Here is a 23903-nt window from a genome sequence, read left to right on the forward strand (position 1 = left end):
AGAGATATCCCAGGACACAAATTATGGAAAAGAAGGCTGCAAGATAGGTTTCATAATCAATAACCACTTCACCCCATGGCTGACAAAATCTTCGTTGGGAGAATATCCAGGAATGAAGGGGTTAGGAATGATATATCGACCCACATCTATCTTCAGAATTCTCTTTCCCAAGTGATCAGTCAAATATTATCACCAATGAATCTCTGTTGGCTGAACCTTTCTGTGGTATACTGTGACAGCCGTGAGGCCTACCTGCCAGATTGCTAAGGAAGACACTTTTCCAACTTTCTTTGAAATTTAACACTTCTGCAAAATTCTAGTCTTCTTTTGTCTTATTGTTTCCATTTTTATTGCAGCGTGTAAAAGAACGTTAAAAAGATAATATATCAACATGAATTTTATTTTCCTTTGAACAACAGTACATAATTGTAGACTTGTTTTCATACACAGAGAAGTCATTTTGCTGCTTCTTTTCTCGATGTAAAACAGCACGGTAATCTTTACACATTTGTAAGATTTTCTTTCCTTTTTTTTCTCTTTACACAACTTTCTGCAATGGAAGCAAATTGCAAGAACATATAAATGCTGGTATATTACATCTACTTACATTATTTAAGAACAGTAAATGGGAGAAAAATAAGTTATTTAAATATACAGAAAGTGCAACTTTTGTTAGTTGTTACATAACTTGCTTATTTTTTTTAACTCCCAAATAAATCGCATTTAGGGGTTTAGTATGGACAAAATATGTGGCTTAAAAATAATACAATACAAATGTACAGCTATGACTTGGTGAACTGACCGTTATTGCTGCAGTACAGTTTGCATAAATAAGATTAATGAGGAGTTGTGCTCTGATATCTTTATTTACAGCATTACCACTTGCACCCAAAGGCAAATTTATAATTAGAACAATTCTCAGGAGGTCCGTGAAGCATGTAGTGCTGCCTCTTTGATTAACTGCTGGTTAAAAACCATCCTCCATGGATATTAAAATGGCCCTACCTGTCCGTAGAAGATCAATACAAGAGTCTAGCTTAATGTTAACAGCTTCCAACCTAGAGGGTTCTTCTATCACCTGGACTTTCTCTGAAACATGGAAATACTAAATGATTTAACACTTTTTCAGAATCAATATGAATACCAGGGAAATGGTCAGCAGTTGCGTTAATTGTTGTACTGTAAATAATATGTAATTTCTATGCATAAGGATTGTGTGCATGTGAAATAAAAGAATAAACAATACACTGAAATAAATAGCAATATCAACAGAACCAGCACTGGATTTGTGCACTTCTGATCTCAGTTTAACAATTTCGTATCCTTCCTAATGAATGTACTTCTTGAGATGTATAAAATACTGATTCTTTTTGTCATTCTGTAAATGTGAAATCTTAGTGCCATTGTTTATACCCTGACATATTATGCCTTCCAGCTTCTATGGTAATAATTTTTTAAAAAATCAACTTCTACAGTATATTACAAATAAATGAGAATTCCAGCTAATCTTACAAGCTTATAACCACACAATCTACATGCGGAGCACATTTCTCTGCATATATAGTCACCCATTAATTTAATTAAAAAGCAATAAATTTGTACATGAGAAGAAATGTTCACCACAGTCCTTTTTTCCTTTAGTGAGTAGAAATCTTTAATCACTTTTGTGCTTATCACAATAAACTAATAAAATAGAGAAGGTTGGAATGGTAAGATTTTTTTAAAGTAAAAGTCCTCAAATACCTGATACCTTAAAGACAGTAAGAGGAGAAAGATATCTGGTGAGAAAGAGTTCTTGGAAAGGCAGAATTATGGTTTGCAGAAATGTTCTTAGCTGAATATTGCATTTTTTGAAGTTGTAAAACGATTTCTTTTTTAGAGGTAATGAATGCAATGGGAGGCACAAAGAGGTGATGAGAAACTATCTTGAAATTAGGCTTTATGTTCCCAGGCTCAGACTGAGTCCGTTATATGTTCAAACTATTGGGGCATCACTTATCATGAAAAGCCTTCATTATTATAGCTAATTAGCAGTTAGTAGGTACTACTGGACAATCGAAGTGTCAAGCTTATTTGGTATATAATATGCCCAATCATGTACAAAAATAAAGTTTATCTATATTCACAGAAACAAGGAAGAGATTTTTACATTGTATAGTTTAATAGTTTTAGTAAACAAGAACATGGTACCACAAAGAAAAACACAAAAACAGTTTGCTTCAGCAACCCATTCATTTCAATATCTAATAATTGACATGTTTAGCTACTCTTACAGGAATTATAGCTTGAGAGTTCCCCCTACCCCCCAAATCTCACTGAAATAGAATTCCTTTTCTGATTCTCTGGATGATGAGTGATATTTTGCTTATTCAGCCAGTTAGGTTTTCTTTGGGGAAGACAGAACAACCCATGTCCCACTGATATGGTCAGGATACCAAGTCAAAGCTGCTGCAAACCAAACAACAATGCATCACAATACACAAAATTGCAATTAACATGAAAACGCATTTTATCATATTTATATATATCTATGTACATACAAAAGGCAAAATATCTTTCAGCCTTTTAGTAATGCCAGCAAACATTAACAGCTATGAACATCTTGTTAGCCTGAGAACTAAAGTCTGCAATTTCAAAAACAGCAACTTTACATAAGGAGATGTTGTGAGATATAGGAAATCTTTAAAATAAGCTATTGGTAAATTAAAACTGCAACAATGAAATATCTTGTAAATCTGAAGACTGGTAAGTAAACTGCTCAAAAGCATTTTAAGGCAAATTAAAACTGGCTGCTAAATAAAATTTCTAAAAATAACTTTTATTCTAAAGAAAGGAGCTTTAAAAAAAATTGGTAAGTTGCAATGAAGATCAGCTAAAAGGTATAAAATTCAGAACTCTCGCCTAGCTACTGTCAGATGGAAATCTGTGGCCCTCATCTGTTGGTCCATGACTCATCTTCTGTTTATGGGGAAATTCGAAAGCTGTGTTCCTCAACTCTGACCTCCAGTTCCACCTTCTAGGAAACTATATTGGGAAGGCAGTGCTTTATTAATATATTTTTATATAAATTGCTGAAATGGAAAGGATGTGAAAGGAACCTCTGTTAGAAACAGATCTAATCTTTAATATGTTTGTTGGGATTACATATTCCCTCAGTATAGGATATATAAATTTGAATTAAAAATATTTAATGATCACTTAGCTATGCTTTAGCCTTTTAATAGAACCAAAGTATCTAGAGATCTACAATTTGCTAACCCCTTTCCCCAAAAACTGAAGATGTTTGTTGAATTTTCAAGAATGTAGAATGATCCCCTTTTTTTTGTAATGCCAAAAGCAAGGCTAAGAGTCCTTAGCAAACGAAAACTATTGCTTGTGCCTTTTCTTTGAGGAAAAACTAGGGTCATACCACTTCCCTGTTGTGGACAGCTGATACTACAGTTTTATATGAAGAGGGATGAAACCGCAAAGAACTCCAGTCTTCTCCAGGACCAGATTTGCCTGTTCCCAAAGCTTTTTCGAGAGCAATTAATGATGAAATTGCTTTTAAAAGAAATGATAGGTTTTCCAACAAAAAAAAAAATACTATATTCCAGAATGAGTTAAATTGTTTCTGGGTTCAGAAGTCTCGCTGCTGCTAAAAGCTTGCTTATATGCCTCTCTTCAGTGATGCCAGCCTCATGAAGTGACGTTTGTGACAGAGAAGGCACTTTACTTAAGTCATTGATTCCTGCAGCTCTGAGAGAGACTGAGTACATTGGGAGGCCAACAGAAACTAGCCAATCAGTTATAGAAGAGATATTTCCAGGCGATACAGGTTTTCGGCAAATTTCAGTGAGGCCACCACTTGGAATCTGTAGCAAAAGAAAAAAAAAACACAATTCAAGCTGTTGTTTGGCCTTTTTTCTAATTTGAAGAAAAAGCAACATCAATCTGTTCCATGTATAAAGAAGCTGCTGTGATTATTGAATTCAATCTGAATACAAAATATCTTAATGTGAGAGAATGTGAGAACATATGTCAGTTTTCCCTGTGGGGAAATCGTATAGTGAGAGCACTAAATTAATTATTCTTTGAATATTTTTTTCTGAGTTCTTTGTTAGTGACCTCAGTAATTCCTTATGTGTCTAATCATACTTGTCCAATAAAGAATTCTATCATCTATCTATCTATCTATCTATCTATCTATCTATCTATCTATCTCTATCTATCCACCTACCTACCTACCTATCAAATGTTAAACTAAATAACGCATCCAAACTCTTGTACACTTAAGAGTAGCAATAGTATTTAGACTTACATACCATTTCATAGTGCTTTGCAGCCCTCTCTAAGCGGTTTACAAACTCGACACATTGCCCCTAACAATCTGGGTCCTCATTTTACCAATCTTGGAAGGATGGAAGGCTGAGTCAACCTTGAGTCAGTGTGCATCAAACTGCTGGCACTCAGCAGAATTAGCCTGCAATTCTAACCACTGCGCTACCATGGCTCTTAGTAAAGGGTCACCTGGAATTTCACACTAAATAGTTAACTGCTTCTTGCCATCAGCTTCTAACAATTCGTGTGGAAGCAGCAAAAGTTAAATAAGAGAAAACATCAAAAAATCTTTCAAGGCAAGGATGCCAATGATACATTGGGAACAATTTCTGTGCTGCTTACACAGTGCTGGTCAAGGAGACTGATAGGTAGCATATAAGCAAAGATTCCACCATCTATTAGGGAAAATGAGATAGCTGCCAGTAACTTTCTCTCAGGCCTTTACTAGTACTTCAGAGGCTGAAGGTTGTCACCACTGCCAAAAAACCAAAAGAGGCTAATTTTATATGCGACCAGTTTTTTTTTTTTTTAAATGAAAAGATAAGCTGCATCTTTTAATATTCAACCTTTTCAAGGTTTTCCCAATCTGCAATTCAAAGTGGCAGAACATCATTTTTCTCTGCTTTTATCACAGGCCCTTGAACCTGGCACAGGGGATTTAATGCTGACTTACTGCCATGCGGTGCTGCTTTCTCAGCTGCTTCACTCGTACTTGGTCCAGGTTTGTAGCAACATCCTTTTCAGGCTGATCTAAGTCTTCAGCATATCTTTGCACCAAAGGTTCAGGAATCCCACAACGGCCATGCTGCAGAGATCCAGATGAAAATTCAAGTTATAATGAATTAAGCAAAATTCTATTTAAGAGTTCCTTCTGATATTAAGTAATGGTTCCTTAAGGAATTATAAGAAGTTTAACTTGGCAACTATCTTTTCCATATATTTGCACATCTATATTTATGATTTGATATTTTTTTCAGTAATTGTACAAGGGTTTTATGTAAATTACCAGGTAGTAAATCTATTTCTTAAGAATGTTTGTGGAGATTCTCCATCATCCAGGTTGTGGTTATCCCAATGATCCTTTTCAAGGCAGTTGAACTTTCTTGATTTTTCAGAACTGAAGAAGCTTCTTGAATATAAAGCAAAACATTTTCAAGGAAAAATCAAGAAAATACAGATGCTATTTGAAAACCACCTTTAGGATATCCCTAAAGAAGTCTTAAAAATCATTGCCCTAATCCATCGCTCTCTAAGTGTATTACTCATAATTTCTATGCAGACTGGTGTTATGAGTGTTAAATTCAAAACATTTGAATGGCATAATATTGAGGGAGGCTGGTCTTGAGAACATTGGTGTAAAGGGGCTCAACAAACAAAATCAAAACAAGCAGACTTTAAAAAAGCAGACTTCAGTATGCACTTAACTTTATCATTAAGATTGATAGATCTAAGATGTTCCTGGAAAGCCAGTTTGTGTAGTAGTTAAGGCATCAAACTATAAACTGGGGGACTGAGAGTTCTAGTCCCACCATAGGCACTGAGCCAGCTGGGTGACCTTGAGACAATCATCCTCTTTCAGCCTTATGAAGCAGGCAAGGGCAGAAAACTTACGCAATTTTGCCAAGAAAACAGCAGGGACTTGTCCTGGTAGTAATTAGGGGTCAAAGCTGATTTGAAGACACCAAAAAAGGAGATGTCCCTAACTTTGCTTCATTGAGTCTGTTCCAAGCACTATACAAGGGAATACGATCTGTTGCTTTTATAAAAGCTAAATTTATATACTCATTGGCAGTATAGATAGTGGCCTTTATTGGTAGGCCATTTTGTGCTGCCATACAGATGATATTCACTACATGGAAACTATATCAGGATTTGCAACTATATTAGGCTTTGCAACTTCAGTTACATTTTTGATGTACAGTAGTTCCCACGTTGATAATTACTAATGTTCAAAATGAAAACCTTTTAGCAGAACAGTGAAAATTGTTTAGTATAGTATATATCTCTGCCAATGGCTTACTATACTCACTACTGGAGCAGAGTATAACTACTTATGATTACTAAAATACATGAATGCAATTGGGGTATGATACAAGACATTCTAAAGGTGAAAAGAATTAAAAAAGTATTGCAAAGAATTAACATTAGAAAAAAATTAATTTTCTGGCACCTTATCAGAATAGGGCTCCTCTGTAAGATCAATATCTTCAGACTGCAGCTTATTTTCTATCAACATTTCAAGATCCAGTCCTCTATTACAGGATATCTTCCTTACTGAAGAAGGATCTAGTTTTAACACATGTTGCTGGACACTAGCTGTTTCTGGAAGGTCAGACAACCAAGGAGGCCTTATGCTGGAAGGACTTTTGGGTTCCTGATCAGGAAATGTTCTGCATGCAGTCAGTTCATGGGAACTGGAGGAACCCTGTAGTGTAACTTTTTTTGCTGGCAAAGACGGTACATCTGAACAAGAAAGAGTTGAGGGGAGATGACAGTGTCCGTTAGAAATGCGTTCTCTGTTTTTTTTTGCAGGGACTGGCGGTGGCTGTGAAGACGCTTTGGGTTGCATTTTTGCTTCACTCATGTCCTTCTGATCAGTTTCCACATTTTCTTTGGAGATAGAAGTATTAGCTCTTCCAAGATCATGGGTGCTTTTTTTACAACTTTCAAAAGGAGTCCAGGTCATACCATATGACAGGGAAGATGTCCGAGCATCACAGTTCTCGGGCAAATGCTGAGGGAACATTCTTGTAGAAGGCATGGTTGCTGACAAGTGGAATTCCTTTCTCTTCCCCTTAAGGGGATCAACAACTTCTTTGCTTTGCTTAGCCATCAACAGTTTTATCATCTGCCCACCACCTTCAGATTCAGCTGACTTTTTTGATGAATCCAGAGGTGATGTCTCCGCTGATTTTATACTACCAGTGCCAACATTTCCATGAAGGTCTCCGAGAGAATGGGATCTTGGCCACATCGGTATATTTGGGGCTCTTTCTAAAACTTCCCAGCTTCGGCACACACCAACTGGCAAACTTCTACCTTTCTTCTTGAGATCCATAGCTGCTGGCAGCTTGAGACGGTTTTTGGAGACTGGATGCACACAGCTGACCTGGATTTTCTTTTCTTGCTGATAAGCTTCTGTTGATTTAATTAAGGGTAGATTTGGAAAATTCGCCAGTGGGTTTCGGTGGAAATCCTTAAAATGATATTCACTGGCTAATTTTGAGGGCAGGAGACAAGGCTGTCGTATTTTAGCTGAAACAAAAGGAGATAAAGTTTAGAAAAGAAACAGATATTTGAAAGAAATCAGCATCTGCTTCCTCCTTGCGTCCTGGGATACCTTTATTATCTATCTATCTATCTATCTATCTATCTATCTATCTATCTATCTATCTATAGAGAAACACAATTCTGAGGTATATGTGACCTGTACAGATGAAGTTTGTCTTACGTTTTATGTTTTAAATAACAATCAGAACAACCTTATATGAAAAGGGGCAGTTTAATCCTTTCTTTCCCCAGTTCATTTGACATATCCCAACAGAAGTGATTTTCTCAGGAGAGAATTTTTGATTCCTCAGCTGGAAGTTCCTTAGAGTTAGAGATCTGGAGGCACAGGCAAGTGAAACAAGACTCCTGCACTTGATACAGCTTCTGCTCAACCATTCTAAAGCTACATGAGCAGATGCAATAAATGTATTTATCTGGACTGTAGAAAAGGAGGAAATGGCAAAAATAGCCCAAAACACATCACTGAAATGTCCTTTGTAATCTTAAATGGTAAGCCCTATTAACACTTTCTATGTATTATCTTTCTATGTATTATCTATATATCAGAAAATAAAATACAGGCTGAATAGTCAAGACCTTGTTGATGATCCAAACTCTGTGAAGGACCTTGGAGTACTCATCTCTAATGATCTAAGTACTAGAGCCCACTGTAACTACATAGCCAAAAAGGCATTAAGAGTTGTTAACCTAGAGCCACTGTAACTACATAGCCAAAAGGCATTAGAGTTGTTAACCTAATCCTATGTAGCTTTTTCTCTGGTAATATCACACTACTAACTAGAGCATACAAAACATTTGCTAGACCAATACTCGAATACAGCTCATCAGTCTGGAACCCACATTACGTATCTGATATTAGCACAGTTGAGAAAGTCCAGGAATATTTCACAAGAAGAGTTCTCCACTCCTACTTCTTGCAGAATACCTTATGCCACCAGACTTGAAATTCTAGACCTAGAAAACCTAGAACTACGCCGCTTTCGGTCTGATCTAAGTATAGTATATAAAATTATATATTGCAGTGTCCTACCTGACCATGGATACTTCAGTTTCAACCATAACAATACAAGAGCACACAATAGTTACAAACTCAAGGTTAATTGACCAAACTTGATTGCAGGAAATACGACTTCAGCAACAGAGTGGTCAATGTCTGGAATACTCTACCTGACTCTGTGGTTTCTTCCCCAAACCCCAAAAACTTTAACCTTAGACTGTCTACTATTGACCTCATCCCTTTCCTAAGAGGCCTGTGCATAAGTGCACCAACGTGTCTACCGTCCCTGTCCTATTGTTTCTTTTTTATTTTTCTTATATGTATCCATTTCATGTATTCATAACTATGTTTATACTTATACCTGTTATCTTATAATCGCGTGACAAAATAAATAAATACAAATAAAATAAATATCCTGATTCAAACAGATCCCTGGCAAATATGATGCACCAACATGCATTTTAGGTAAAACTAGAATATTTGCATCTCCTATATATCATGCCATCCACTTCTTGTGCTGAAGCCTGTTCTTCAGAAAGAGATGCATTCCGTTTACAAAGTCTGGAAGAAGCTGTGATCACTGGGATAGTGCACAGCAGGTGCTTCTCACTTTGCAGGCTGTCAGTGCTTCATTCCACTTGACATGCTGCAGTTTACATAAAAGGCTCCAGTAGGAGCTCAGCAACACAACCCTTTGAGCCAAGAAGGACGCCACGTGCATACCAAGTAAAGAAACCATTTGCTAGAAAACAGTCTCTCTTCCCCCAGCCCCCAACCCCCACCCAAGGCTCCAAATAATTTCCTCCATCTATTGTAAGCAAATGAGTTAAATCTTGATCTGAAGCACTTCCTCATTATGCTTCGGTACTAGTGGAGCAACTTCATTCAACACAGCTTGCCTGCAGGGAAGGGGTGGAGTCCTTTATACTCCATGAATATTAAAAAAAAAAAAGCAACTATCAAAAACAAAGCTGCAAACATGAGTGCTCTATAGACACACCGCAGGAAAACTGTCTGTTCAGAGAACCTTGGGAAAGTGCACAAGACCCAGCATTAGTGTGTCTCCACTAATTAGGTCTGCAACAATTGTTTTGTTAGACAATGAAAGCAGTGCCCAAGTCACCACTAAAAGAAATTCTATAGTGCTGTTCCTGGAAAAAAGACTCTGGCGTTCTTTGAGAAGTTAATGAATTAGGCATGTAATTCAAATGAGCACAGCTGGGATTACCGTTCTCCAGGTTTTCACTGCTTTCGTAGCAGCCTGAATCCCGGGGAGAACATCCACTGAGGTCTTGGCCATCTACAAGGAGCTTCTCCTGGGAGCCCGACTGGTCACTGTTACCTTGAGTAAAGAACAGTAATGGCAAAAACTAAGAAAGTGGCGTTTACATTAACTGAAAACGATCTCTTTTATATCAAGCAACCTATAAAACAACTTGCTTAAAAAATGCTTGGGAAGCCAGTGAGAAAGAAGGGAGAAGACTTAAGAAACGTTGGCTGTTATCTTTAAGGAGTTTTGTGTAGTATAGCCACTGCTGGGCATGTTTGGAAATTTAACCTTCAAGGTCTTAAAAAAAAAATAATCTTCAGATAATTCCTCAGTCTTTCCACCCTGAAGCAAAAGCATTCAGGAGGCTGGAGAAATAATCATCCCTCTCCGTGCTTCCTATGGACAAGGTGCTTCTGCTCATGCTGCTGCTACATAACTATATCAATGCAAATTAAATAGAAAAACTAAGGACAGCATATTTTCAGGTGCTAATGGGGACAACTGGGAATTCTTTTCCAGCCGAGAATATATTTAGGTCAGAGAAGTATCTCTGTGGGCTTCTTCTGGGGCGATATTTACAAGCCCTGCCTTGGCAGGTTCTCTAGTTATGAGCCACCTTACATTTTATGGAAATTTCCCAATGCACAGTGACATTTATTTCTTGCAAACCATTTATGATTATTCTACATTCTCTCTAGGTCCCTGCAAGCCATGATTTTCAAGACCTTTGAGGTTCACAGAATCTCCAAAGTCCCAAGTAGGTAACAGATCCTTAGCTGTGCGCTGGAAAAGAAGATCTATCTCACTGTCATATTCCTGCAGAAGCTCCACTGCTGTCAAGAGAACAGCTCGGTGCTCTGGATCTCGAATGTTGAGTTCATCCAAATCTTCCTCCTCCAGGAGCTTGAAGGTGTCTAAGTCTTCATAGCCATTGAACAGAAAGGTTGGCATGTGCTCCTGTGTCAAAGAGAGATGCTACTTTCAATGCTGTATATTTCACAAGAGTTAAATTTTGTTTGTTTCTAATTGATGAATGCCGACTGCTATATTATAACTGATTTGTAAGTATACAAGGAACATTTTGAGTCATCCCATTTTAGATGCTTTAAAAACAATATGCAGTAGTATAGATAATGGTCTTTCCTTTAGTTCTCTCTCTCAACCAGAACAGAGTTCCTCTTCCTTTTGACTGCAGTGGATTTTATATTCTGTATTCCCTATAAAAATTCCTCTGCAACACAGCTGTCACACACTTCAGTGCCAATGTGAAATTTTCCTCACTGATGTGCCACATTGGCAGGTAGTTCATCAGATGAAACAATACACATGGGGTGAAGTGACTAAGAAGTTAATCCGTTAACTCCTTGAGTTCTTCATTCAAGATAGAAAAAAACCTCCCATCAGTAATGTGCTATACTGATGACACTATGATAGCTGAAAATGCAAATATAATCTAGTAGTGAAAATCAAGGAGAAGAGTGAGAAAGTGGAACTAAGATTAACAATAAAGACAAAGCTAATGGCAACTGGTACAGCAACCAGCCTAAGAACTGACAATAAAAATATTGAAGTCGCGGATAGCTTTTAAGACCAACTAACAACAGTTGAAAGACCAGCAGTCAAGAAAGATCTCAGGTTATATTTCATAGAGTAGCAATGAAGGCCTTGAGGGAAAAAAATCAATTGCTGGGATGTGTCTATTCCTACAAAGACCAGAATAGTGCAAACAAACTGACATTTTCTTCAAAACAATCAGGATGGACATCTTTTAACTTTGATATTGGAAAAGAAACCTTAGAAAACCAGTGATAGCTAAGGAAACAAGCCAAAGGATCATTGAATAAATCTGACCCTGAGATTCAGATTATCATATTTCAGATGTATTAGGCAAACATCTGGTTCTCAGAAAAATTTAGGAAAGGTGGTAGGAAAGAAGAAGAGGACATCCAGCAGTATGATAAATGGACTCAGTTACAGTGGTAATGTGTACACTATTGGAAGACCTGAAGGACCAAGATGGAGATGAATTCTTGTTGTGAAAATCTATCTAAAGATAGTTCTCAACTTAGAACCTGCAATTACACTAATAATTCGTGAATGTTAATAAGCAGGGCACATGTAACTGCACCTGATTTTACTATTTTTTTGTGGTCATAAAGTGAATGCCTCAGTCATACAGCGAATGCTGTTAAGTGAACCCTTTATTCACCCCCCTTTTTTTTTTGCTAGAAATCAGAAATAAGTGCTGCTTTCAGGCAAAAACATAGTAAATCATGGTCATGTAACCACAGGATGTTGCCATAAATGGGGGCCTGTTACTGAGCACTCAAAATGTGTTTACGTGACCTGGGCACATATTATCACATGTGGTGGATGTGTCCAAAAGCAAAACAAATTTGGATGAAAGTGCATACATGGTTAGAAAAAATGTTAAGGCATATAGTTTATAAGCCAGAACTATTTTTATTAAGCATAATACCAGAAAAATATGATAGAGGGAATGTAGATTTAATATTACACATTTTGACAGCAGCCAGATTGTATTCGCACTATACTGGAAAAACAAGGAAACACCTACAGAAGATGATATAATTTAAAAAAAATATTAGACTGTGCAGAAATGGATAGACTAATACTGAAAGAAAACACAAATATTTTTGAACTTGGAATTTGTTTTATCAATGGTTGGATAATAGAGGTAGACACTAGGAACTGAAAAAGTATTATTATGTAAGATGCAAATTGACCCAGACAGGACGCTGTTCACTAAGCACTTATTGTATGTAAAGAGAAAATATATAAATAAATTGGGGATGGTGGCCATTGGAACTTTGAATCTGGGTCATGAGTAGCTTTTCCAGAGTCTGTCATAACTTTAAATGGTTGCTAAGAGACTGTTCATAGGCTGAGGACTAGCTGTATATGATTGCTAACAGTGGACATCAACTTGATTGTACAGTCAATTACATTAACTCTTCCTTCATTGGAAGCAGACATCATCACACAAGCCTTAGTTACATGCAAAGATTGTATGCAGAGATGGCTGGAGCTAATCTTGAAAACCAATTTTCAATTAAAAATCAATGGAAGCTTGAAAGCCTATCCAGTCAGGTCAAAAACAATTGCAACATATATTTTATTTAAACATCATGTATAATATGCTCCTATTTATTTGAAATATTAACAATCTTTTCCTTTCCTCCTCCTTTTAACTTTTGACTGAATAAAATCTATAAGACGAAACAAAGAGACATTTGTTCCATACGAAGAGTAGTCTATCTTTTCTGAAGAATTACCTTTCAAGGATGGTAATGAGGAGAAGAAAAAATGATGGTAGCCTGGGCATGTTCCACCTGAGTGTGTTTTAGTTAGGGCAAGATTGCTGAGATACCTCTAGAGTGAGATAGTTGCACATATTATAGCTCAGAATGGGGACTATGGATTTATTTTAGACAGCTGCCGTAATAAAAAACATCTTTCTTGCCAGAAGCCCAGCTGTTAGCAATTGCTCTCTTCTATTCAAGTAGCTTTACTGGCAATAAAAAAAAAATGTAAGAGGGCTTTGGGGAGACAGGTAACAGCTTCTCAAAAAGTTTGTTCTTCCTTCACTGCTCCACAGTTGGATTACTGTCTCACTGATGTTGGAATTCTCTTTTCAAAAGGCCTACCATCTCTTTCCTTAGACATTTGATCCTTGCAGCCTTCTCAATAGCTATAATGTTTTAATATCTCCTGAACTCTTCTTGCTTTCACTCTCCTGTAAACCTTTGTTTTGTTTAATGATTTGTCTTTCTTTCTTTACAGTCAAAATTTTAGCTGTGATTACACTTTAATGATGTTTGGAGGAGCCACACTTAATTTATAAGAAAAAGTCTGAGACTGAGTCCATCTATCCATCCTTGCCGAACAGACGGAATTATTCATCGAATAGCTTAATTTATTCCTGGCTCTTTCAGAGTCTTAATGTCAAACAGAATTTAAACAAAACCAAAGCAAAGCAGGTATAATAAATCTTTCTAGAAAAGTAAATTAAACACTATGCATCAATAACTGATTCTGTAAATAAAACTGTGACAAATAGCTTATCAAGCAATTTAGGAGAGAAAACAAATGGAATTATTGACAATATAAATTAACAAGTATACTATATACTAAGAAAACACAATATGTGATCACAGAACATCTGTAGAGATTTATCCACAGGCAATATTATCCACTTAAATTGGGCACATTATTCCTGCTGTGGAATTGAGAATCCAAACATCTAAAATCAGCTTGCTTTTAAAAAGTTACTTCACTTTAATAGCAGAGTAGGAAAAGGATAAAAAGAAATAAGGTTTGTCAACTCCATCTGAGAATAAGCATGAAGCAAAACAAATTAAAAAGTGTTGATTAAATAAAATCTAAGAGTTGATTTTCAGGCTTAATTTTCTGGAATCAATAATTTCAGTGTTAGGTCATGAGGAGGACTGAGAAGGAAAACAAGAATACTGGAAGTGGATCACCAGCTATTCAAATAATTTCTAGGGCTATGATTGCATTATCTAGAGAATCAACTGCTGGCATGAAATGGACCTCATAAGGTTTGGTAAAAAAAGGATTGGAATTTGACTGAAGCACATTGAGCTTATTGGGGAGAGCTTTAAGCTGAATTCATTGCGAGTTGACAAGTAAAATCTTAAGTAAAGTTTCAGAACAAGCTCTGCACTCTGAAAAGCAAGAGGAATACTTTTTCATCTGGGTGATTAAAACACTATAAATTAATGATTAGACTATAGGAATTAAAGAAGATGAGCTTGAACCTTTGGTACAGGAAGGCAAATCTGATTTAATAGGTATAATGTAGACTTGGTTGGTTGACTTCCGTGACAGGTATACAACAATACAATTTGTTCAAAAGGAACAAAAGCAATAGAAGAGTTAAAAAATGGAAATTGACCTTTAAATTGATACGATCAAGGAGATCCTCAACAGATTTGGGCTGCTGTAATCTTCCTTTTCGGCGCCTTCTTGTGGGCCTTTTAGGCTTTTCTTCCTCTTCATTTAACACATCCACATAGATGAATTTGAAAGTACCAACTTTATTGTTCAGAAGTCCCATCCAAGTACCCATGGGAGGCTTGCTAATTATATCAATAATATCACCCTTCTGTAGTTGAGAAAAGAAATAATAATGCATTTGAAAGATCTACTAAATCAAACTAGATAGCTGTTATGTGTACAACCTCTTGTGGAACCCTTTGTATTTTTTTAAAAAATAAACTCAGCAAATAAAAGGACGGCTCAATTATTTTTTATTTACATAGACTTCACAATCCACTTCTTAATTCTGCAGTATTTTAACTGAACATAAAACATACTTCTCTGTTTGTTTGTTTTTTTTTTTTTTAAAAACATAACTGTATAGATTTTTTTAAAAAAATATATCTTTGGTGTGAGTCTTCATGGCGAAGTATTTAGGTGGGAGCAATTTATATTATATTTTTTTTTGTCAAAGGTATGAATGGAACTTAAATCCCCTGCCACTATTGGCTCAAGTTTTGACCCACACTTGTGTTCCTGCTGTTTACAGGACCTTTTCTATAAAAAATAAATACGTGGGTTGACTTTTCCAACCTGAATGAAGAGTTGTATAATCAATTATCCAGAAAAAAGTGGGGGAAGAGAGAATATGAATGTATGAGAACAGGTATTTGAGGGACTGCCTTGCTCTCATTGTTTGAATGCGTCCCATTAGGTCAGGTGAGAAGGATATGTTCAGGGATTGCATCTAATGGGATCCAGCATGTGTGGCTTTTCCATAGCTGCACCTACTCTGGCACATCATACCATCCAAGGCTTGGTTAAACCTGACACTGCTCACCTTTAAGAAAGCATTGAAGACTTGGCTATTTTCCTGAACGTGGGGAGGGGTGCCAAGAGAGTAATTGAACCTACAATGTTGGTGTTTGCTAGCTTTGGTGGCCACCTTGTGTTGTAGTTGCTCAAGATGTGCATTTTTATATTGTATTTATACTGTATTTTTAAATTTTCATTAGCCACCCAGAGTTATTAGGGAGATGGGCAGCCATATAAAACCATTTGAAGAAAGAAAAAAATGCATACACAAATGTTACATTACAACAAAGTCGCTCCATAGCTATTTTAAAGTTAGAGAATCACTTTAAAGGTATCAATCAATATCTGTAAAAATGATAGCCTTTGTAAAAAGGAAAGTATTTAGAATCTAATAAAAATGAGAAAACTAGTGTATCAAGGAGGTTTGGATAGCTAGCCCTTTCTACCAGATTCTCAGGTCCAACTATGTAACATTTAGGAAACCTTGAGTAACTTTGTAAGCAATATCCCTTAATTCAAATTTGTTGGTTAGTTCATGAAAAGTACCTTGAGTTTAAGAGAATCTGTATCGTAAGGACTGGGGGTAAAGTCAGTGTGAACCCTGGCACGACCGCAGAAAGGCCCTCGGTATGCAAGTTCTTCCTCATCACCATCTTCAGACTTGACACTTTCTCTATTGCTAGTCGAAGAGTCAGTTGTGCTTACTGTCTGCCCACCTATTTGTGCAGGGGAAAAAAGGCAAAAGCAAAGGGATTGCAAAAGACAACAAGCAGATCCCAACATGTGCAAACCGTAAGATGTCAGGAACATTCCTCTGACACTAGTCTAACATCACCATTCTAGGTGTGATTAGAACAGCAAATACAATAGATCCCATAGCCCTCTTGATTCTTTAGTGGCATGCTTACCATCTAATCTGATTAGCTCCCCAGAGATTTATTTATTTATTTAAATTCATTTATTTATCAAATTTCTACAGCACCTATCTCACCTAAGTGACTGTGGGTGGTTTACAAATCTATGTGGTGTGGCTGATCTTGCTTTAGCACAACTCCTGCTTCTCCCCAAATCTTAAATGCAGACCCTAGTCTTCAACTGAACCCAGAGGTTCTAACCAATTCTGGAGAACTGGTAGTGGAAATTTTGAGTAGTTTGGAGAACCGGCAAATACCACCTCTGACTGGAGATTTTACAGTATCCTTCCCCTGCCATGCCCACCAAGCCACGCCCACAGAACCGGTAGTAAAATTTTTTTTGAATCCCACCACTGATTGAACCCTAAATGAACCCTACATGAAGAGCCACAAAAACAGATTAAAAACCCCCTTCTGATAATAATCCCTACAATCTATGATGCTTGACTCAAGATTCAGATTTGAAGGTTCAGATTCCGCTTGCAAAAAAGATCTTTTCTCGCTACCTAAGACGATTAAGAGAGTGTCAATTTGGTGCAGTGGTTAAGGCATCAGCTAGAATATGAGAGACAGTGAGTTCTAATCCCACTTTAAACAGAAAGCCAGCCCCTTTCTCTCAGCCCTAGGAAGGAGGCAATGGCAAACCACTTCCAAAAAACCTTGAAATAATTAACCCCCACAATAGATGCAGGTAAGCAAGGGGCAAAGAAGAATGGATGAAGGTAGATAACATGAACAAAGTATTAGCATCTGGTCTAGGCCATGTTTCCTTAGGTTGAGATTTTTACATCTAAACTGAGCATGGCTGACTTTACATTCATTACTTACTCATTGAACTTTGGCCACTGAGGGAACTCCGCAAACTTTCTACTGAACCACCAGCTTTTAACTTTGGTTTATCCAAAGTATCGGTATCTGGCTGTGGTGCCTGAAGAGACTCTGGCCTTACATCCAGATTGGGTTCCTGAAAGACAAAAACCTCACCATTGATATTAAATTTCTCATGTACTCAAATAGGGAACTATTGGTTTGTGTGGTTTAAAATTCTGCAGTACCATAGAAGAATTCATTGCTATGGATCTGACGTCAACTATGATACAAAAAGCAGCAATTATCTATCGTTTCTCTTTTTTACCCCTTGTAAGCTAAAAAGAAACAGTAAATGACCAGAAAGCAGTATTCCCGAACCATGAGAAGATCAGGATAAGGGTCACACAGAAAGTGGTGTCCAAAGAAAACCTAAAAACCCAGGTATTTTCCTATAAGTGAAGGAAACCTCTTCCTCATTTGCATACAGGTTTTGCATATCTAGACAAAGTTATCTTGTGATAAGTGAATCTAACAGGTCATTGTATTCAGCACATTTGAACAATTCATAATTGTGTTCTATTTTACACTTGAGATTCCCATATTTCTAATGTGTGTTGTCTAATCTATTGTTTTAAAATAGAGAGAGATCTAGGATTTAATCTAGATTTTTCTTTCAAATCTGAAGGGTTTGCTAGTCCAAGACTATTTTCAATTCCTTTTGGAAAATATTTCATTTCATGTATTTTATACATCAATTTTTAACTTATTCCTAATCAAACCATGCCATTAATTAAACTCATCTGAATCTAGTATCCATTTCTTTTGTTATGCAGTTGCATTATGTTTTCTACAATTGTCCTGCCTTATAAACCCTGGAATCAGGTATTTCATGTAACATTTGCTAACAATGGTTAAAACAATGTTAATGGAATGGTTGATGAAGTAACGAAAGTATTATTATTTGGAGTAAATAACCAAAAGTGTTATTGTGATGGAATGAATGAATCTACTAGTCTAGAACTGCAATTTGGTTTTGAAAATGGTAAACCAATCAAAAACCCTTTACCTGAAAAATAATGTGCATTTTCATCTTCATTTATTCATTTAGATATCAAAACAGACCCAAAAGGATGCGAACAGTAATTTCTGAACCAATCTGCACTTAGAAGACTTCTTAGTGTGTGGATATGGGGGCGTGTGGGCATTTTAAAAAGCACTTCTTCGACAGAAAGTGTTAAAAATAATGTTATAGACTCTTCTAGAATACCCACCACAAAGAATTGAAGAAACCTGCTGATATCAAAAATTGCTGGCTATTCCACTGACGTGCAATCACAGACCATCTGATGAAGCCTATTATTTGTGTATTGCAGAGTCATCAGGAAATATCTTCCCACAAATCAAGCAACTCTCCAGGGAAAACCAAAGCCACAAACCTTTAGTTAGAAAGCGACTTCTCTTTTTCCCGAGGTCTATTTTTCTTATATTTTAGATAATTTAGCTGCCATTAATTTGACAGATCTATCCGTACATTCTTACTAGAGAAGTTTTGGTCATTGGAACCCTGCAGAAGTCAAATCGTTGGACTGAGCCATAAAACCAGTGTTGTTTAGTATTGCTTCTTTCCCAATTCTGAAATTATAAGATCATCTACAAAGCCAAAGCTCTGGGGAGGAACAGGGAATTTGTTGTTTTCTATGTATATTTTAGGCCAGTAATGGCTAACCTTTTTGCTGTTGCGTGCTGAAAGTCATGTGCCTGCACTGATAATGCAATGCACGCGTCCCCCCATGCTCCCCACGTCCCCCCTGTGCATGCGCACGCATCTCCCGCATGTGCGGCAGATACCTGAAAATCAGCTGGCTGGCAAGAGGCACGTGTGCAGTGGAACTGAGCTGGGGCAATGTCTTGCATGCCCACAGAGATGGCTCTGTGTGCCACTTCCGGCATGCGTGCTATAGGTTTGCCATCACGGTTATAGGCTATAACCAATATATGTATGAATTTCTCTTTTGATAGAATGTCTCCTTCCTATGGCTACTCATGATCTCTGCACGCCCCTGTGAAAGTTGCTTCTGGAGGCGAACTTTCTGCAGATTTGGGAGGCTTGGAAAGGAGCAGATTAAAAACCCATGTTGCCAGCCAAATAACACTCTAGAAACATTGTCATTTTTCTTACTGTATAATCTTGAGGGGAGTTTTTAAATGTAACAAACATCCTCATCTCAAACTATCTGTCTGACAATTTACCATTATGAACAGTTGGTATGATAGTCCTGGAGCAGATCATTCTTCCTAATTGCAACACTTTGGGCCATCTTCTTACGCTTAAAAATAAAACCAACATAACATTTTAAAGCATTCCATTTTTCAGACTAACTTTTGATATAGAACAAGGTCATCTATTTTGGTATGTGCACATAGCTAAATGCATTTTTATAATAGGTTCTGCTTTTTAAAAGATGCAGAGAATTGTTTACTTTCTCTGAAAGGCTGAGGTTCAGAAATTTTAAAAAACGGATAACATAAATACGCTGTTAGAAATCACACTCCATTCTGATTATTATAAAGCTGTATACAGGTCCTCAACTTACAAGTTCATTTAATGACTGTTCAAAGTTACAACATCACTGAAAAAAGTGATTTTTGGCTGTCTTTCAAACTGATGACCGTTGCAGCATTCGCATGGTCATGTGATCAAAATTCAGATACTTGGCAACTGGGTGTATTCATGATGGTTGCACTGTCCTTGAGTTATGTGATCAACTTGTGTGATCTGACAAGCAAAGTCAATGGGGAAGCCAGATTCATTTAACAATTGTGTTACTAACTTAACAACTGCAGCGATTCACTTATCCACTGTGGCAAAGGTGATAAAATGAGGCAAAACTCATTTAACAACTGTCTTGCCTAGCAACAGAAATTTTGGGATCAATTGTGGTCCTAAGTCAAGTACTACCTGCATAATACTTGGGATTGTCATATTTGCTTTTCTTTGACTAAAATTAACAACATGGGCAAGAATCAAGCTCTTCTATCACAGAAGAAATATTTATTTGCAAATATTTCACTACATCGGGACAGTAGCCAACGTCAGAATCCAGCCAGGCCATTTGTGCTGCCACAGCCCACATGAGAACAAATGGCTTTGTTTTCTGCTGGAGGTCTGATATACCTGTGATGGTCTGCTGTAAACAAAGGACTTCAGGTTGGATATGAGGACTGCCTTGTTTCTGCATGGAGTCACAAACTATTGATTTGTTTGTTTGCAACTAGCAGATCCAAATTCCCAGTGAAAGGCTATTGTACCTCCACGGAGCCTTTCTGCCTTGAAATCTGTCCCATGCAATTACAGATAAGAGTGAGGGACTGAATTTATCTTGGCAATATAAAGGTATCTCAGAGAAAACGAACATGTTTAAGAGTGCTTTGGCTATCAAAGATCAGCATTCTTCTACTCCTGAATGCAAAATATAATGACCAACTATAGCAACTGGATTACTTGATAGACCTCTAGAGGGCGATATTTCGTCAATATTAATCAGCTGTTTCCTCAGCGGATGCCAATGACTTGTTATGTTTATACTGAAGTTGAAGTGGAAAGACTGATGAAAAAAATAACAATAAAAAGTGTTGGCTGTTTTGACAGCCTCCCAAACTAAATTGAATGAAATTTGCCAAAAGCAACAAGCTTGGAAAAATGAATTGATTTCAGCCAGGGAAAATTGAAAAGAGGAGTTTTAAAAGACTTAGCGATCATCATAGATCTCGGTAATAAGAGAATTAAGTGTATTGTAAAGGAAAAATGTGGGGTTTTTTTTCATTCAGCACACTATGTTCATTTAATAAATTGCTGACTTATTTTTTTGACCCGCTATATAGGCTATTCAGATAACCTCATGGTAAAGCTTTCATATTGCACAGATGTCAAAGCTGCAGGATCCTGCAGCTCCAAGTGAGCCCTTATGTTCCTCAGCCATACTTCTTGGCACTGGTAAGTTCTTTGCCCCATGTAATCCATGTTTATATCTTTTATTAGGGGGAAAAAATCAATGGGAACTAACATGCTATAGAGGAAAGCACAAACTGAAGTTAGATCTCCAAAGGATTTATAAAATAATGTGCAGTCCAATGCTGGGTTTGGCTTCTGTTAAATAGGTGCTTTGAGACTGACCAGAATCCTCTTAGGAACCATTTGGGGAAAATGCCCCTCCTTCCCCTTCTTTGAAGCATCCAAGCGTTCCCACTAGCTCAAAAAGGTTAGAGACCCTTGATTTGGATGTTGCTTGCGTTTTAACAATGTTGGACACTTGCTCAGGGTATATACTGTATAAACTCAGTCATTCTTTATAACATGGGAACTACCACCACATATCCAATGAAATTGTAAATTTTACTGGCTTAATTCAATCTTACCTTCCTTTTATGATTTTATTGAGGCTCTTTTCACAGTAACTAGTTCTGAAAGACCTCGGAATTGGTTTAGTACATGATACCCCGGGGAGCTTCTCAAGTAAATGCTGTTGTACCTTTTCATGAGGTCTCAAAAGAGGCTCCAGAAGTGATTTAATTTCAAGCAAACAAGAACAAACAAACTGGCATACCTGCTCTGACAAGTTGCTGCTGCTGTATTTTTTAGACATTCTTTTCTTCATGGTTTCTTTTACAGATTTCACCTTCTTACCAAGGGATATACGGGAAGTCGAAGGGGATTTGATCACCTCTTTGTAGACAAAATCACCATCCTTTCCCTGTCAAAAGAAAGGGAAGTTGAAACAAAGAGCAGCTTCTCATCTTTGTGGCCATGGCCATCTTTAGACTCAGCGTACCTCACAAAGATTGTTCAAATCGCAAATTCCCAAAACATGTTATTTATTTACTTATTTATTAAACAATAGTTATATAACTGCCCAACTCACAGATAGGTCACTCCAGGTGGCTTACAACATTTTAAAAAAACCCACCACATAATAAACACCCATTAAAAAAACACCTCCCACAGAGACAACCCCTCCCCATCTCCATGGCAGCAACAATACAATCAAATCAGTCACTTGAGCACCTCCACTTCCATTTGTGGTCCCTAGGTCTGCTGACAAAATCACATTTTTAGGGTCTTTCAGAACAGGAACAGGGTGGGAGCCAACTGGAGCTCACGGGGAATGATGTTCCATAAAGAAGGGACTATCACCAAGAAGGCCCTTCTTCATGGTCCCATCAGATGGACATTTCTAATCGATGGAACTCATAACATGCTCTGCCTTCCCATCCTGGTGGGCTGAGTGGATGCAATAGGAGAGGGTTATATATTCTTCTTCTAACCAGACCACTTTTTCCTGGGAATCTGTGCTTCCCCTTTGACAATATTTGCAATGTTTTCCTTGAAATTCTCAGGGGGATAAATAATGGAAGAGAGGGCAGTTAGTTATTACATGTTGACTACCCTATGATGCTTGTCTTCCAGTTCTTAAGCCATCACTTAAAAGTGACTTAAAATGTCATTGTGAGTCATTTTTCATCACCTTGTAGTATAACAATCCTGATGGGCATTGAGCCAGAATAACCCATTATACATACAAAGTGGGACAAATGTTACCACACAGCCAATATATTCAGCTTAGCCATTTATATTGATTTTAATGCTATACTCATAGGCAGAATGCTAAACAACATAATTCCTGCATGCATGCATTTTCATTTAATAACACAAGTGCCATAATCCAATTGTTTTCCATTAGGTATGTCTCTGCCAACTCCTGGAGAGAAACATTACAGTTCTACCCCACTCATAATCTTCTTGTATGAAACTCATTTATACCAGTATTGCTCAATATATATTGTTCTTCAGCTAACTTTCTTTTTTCTTGTCCTTTTTAAATATTTTGGAAGTTATGAAAAGCTGTTTGAAATGCAGCTCACATCCTGTATATCTGGATACTTGCACATTAAGATCAATTTTCAGAATACTTTTGGTTTTTGACTGAGATGAATGCTTGTTTATAAGGTTATTTGTGTTCTGCCTGCCTAAATTCTATGTAGATTTAAGTAAACATGGCTAACCTCACGCATATTCATCTGAAGGCCATGTTAATCTAGTCAATGATGCTCAAGTGCAGCATCAAAGGCAGCCAGGGGAAGTATAATATTGGCCTTGGGATAAGATAATCTCTCTTTCTGAGTTACTTTGTGATTACATCCCCACCAAGTCAAGTTATGTGTTCTGAATAGAGAAAAAGAACATCTAGTTAAGATTACATGACCTTTAAAAGCAACAAGTGAAAAGAAGAATGCTCAAGAAAGTTGGGAACAATAAGGATGAAAGACAACCAGAAATATTTTAGATTAATGATTAAAGCAGTTGCAAACTGCACCAGACTAATTGGTACAATTGCACCAAGATACAGTCCCATATTGTCAGAAGTCAGATGCCTTTGGAAGTTTACATGGCTTGAAAATGGAAAGG

General features: G+C 37.1%; 1 protein-coding gene across 4 annotated transcripts in view; it reads right to left on the minus strand.

Annotated features, from left to right (window-relative positions):
- Positions 1–379: 379 nt before the first annotated feature.
- LOC113411241 (SAM and SH3 domain-containing protein 1) overlaps positions 380–23903 on the minus strand; it is a 583123-nt gene continuing 559599 nt past the window's right edge. For all 4 annotated transcript variants that reach the window (XM_087970319.1, XM_087970299.1, XM_026666233.2 and 1 more), the window contains 9 exons: positions 22045–22191; positions 17459–17594; positions 16263–16432; positions 14818–15027; positions 10685–10835; positions 9837–9950; positions 6491–7575; positions 4994–5125; positions 380–3854 (listed from right to left, as the gene is read on the minus strand). In XM_087970319.1, the coding sequence (XP_087826445.1) occupies positions 3603–3854; positions 4994–5125; positions 6491–7575; positions 9837–9950; positions 10685–10835; positions 14818–15027; positions 16263–16432; positions 17459–17594; positions 22045–22191 (2397 nt within the window). In that variant the 3' untranslated portion in view covers positions 380–3602. The remainder of the gene's footprint in view (positions 3855–4993; positions 5126–6490; positions 7576–9836; positions 9951–10684; positions 10836–14817; positions 15028–16262; positions 16433–17458; positions 17595–22044; positions 22192–23903) is intronic.

This window comes from Notechis scutatus, chromosome 1 (assembly GCF_049901735.1).
Source record: "Notechis scutatus isolate UNSWTSFEM ecotype Mainland chromosome 1, rNotScu1.2, whole genome shotgun sequence".
Lineage (NCBI taxonomy): Eukaryota > Metazoa > Chordata > Lepidosauria > Squamata > Elapidae > Notechis > Notechis scutatus.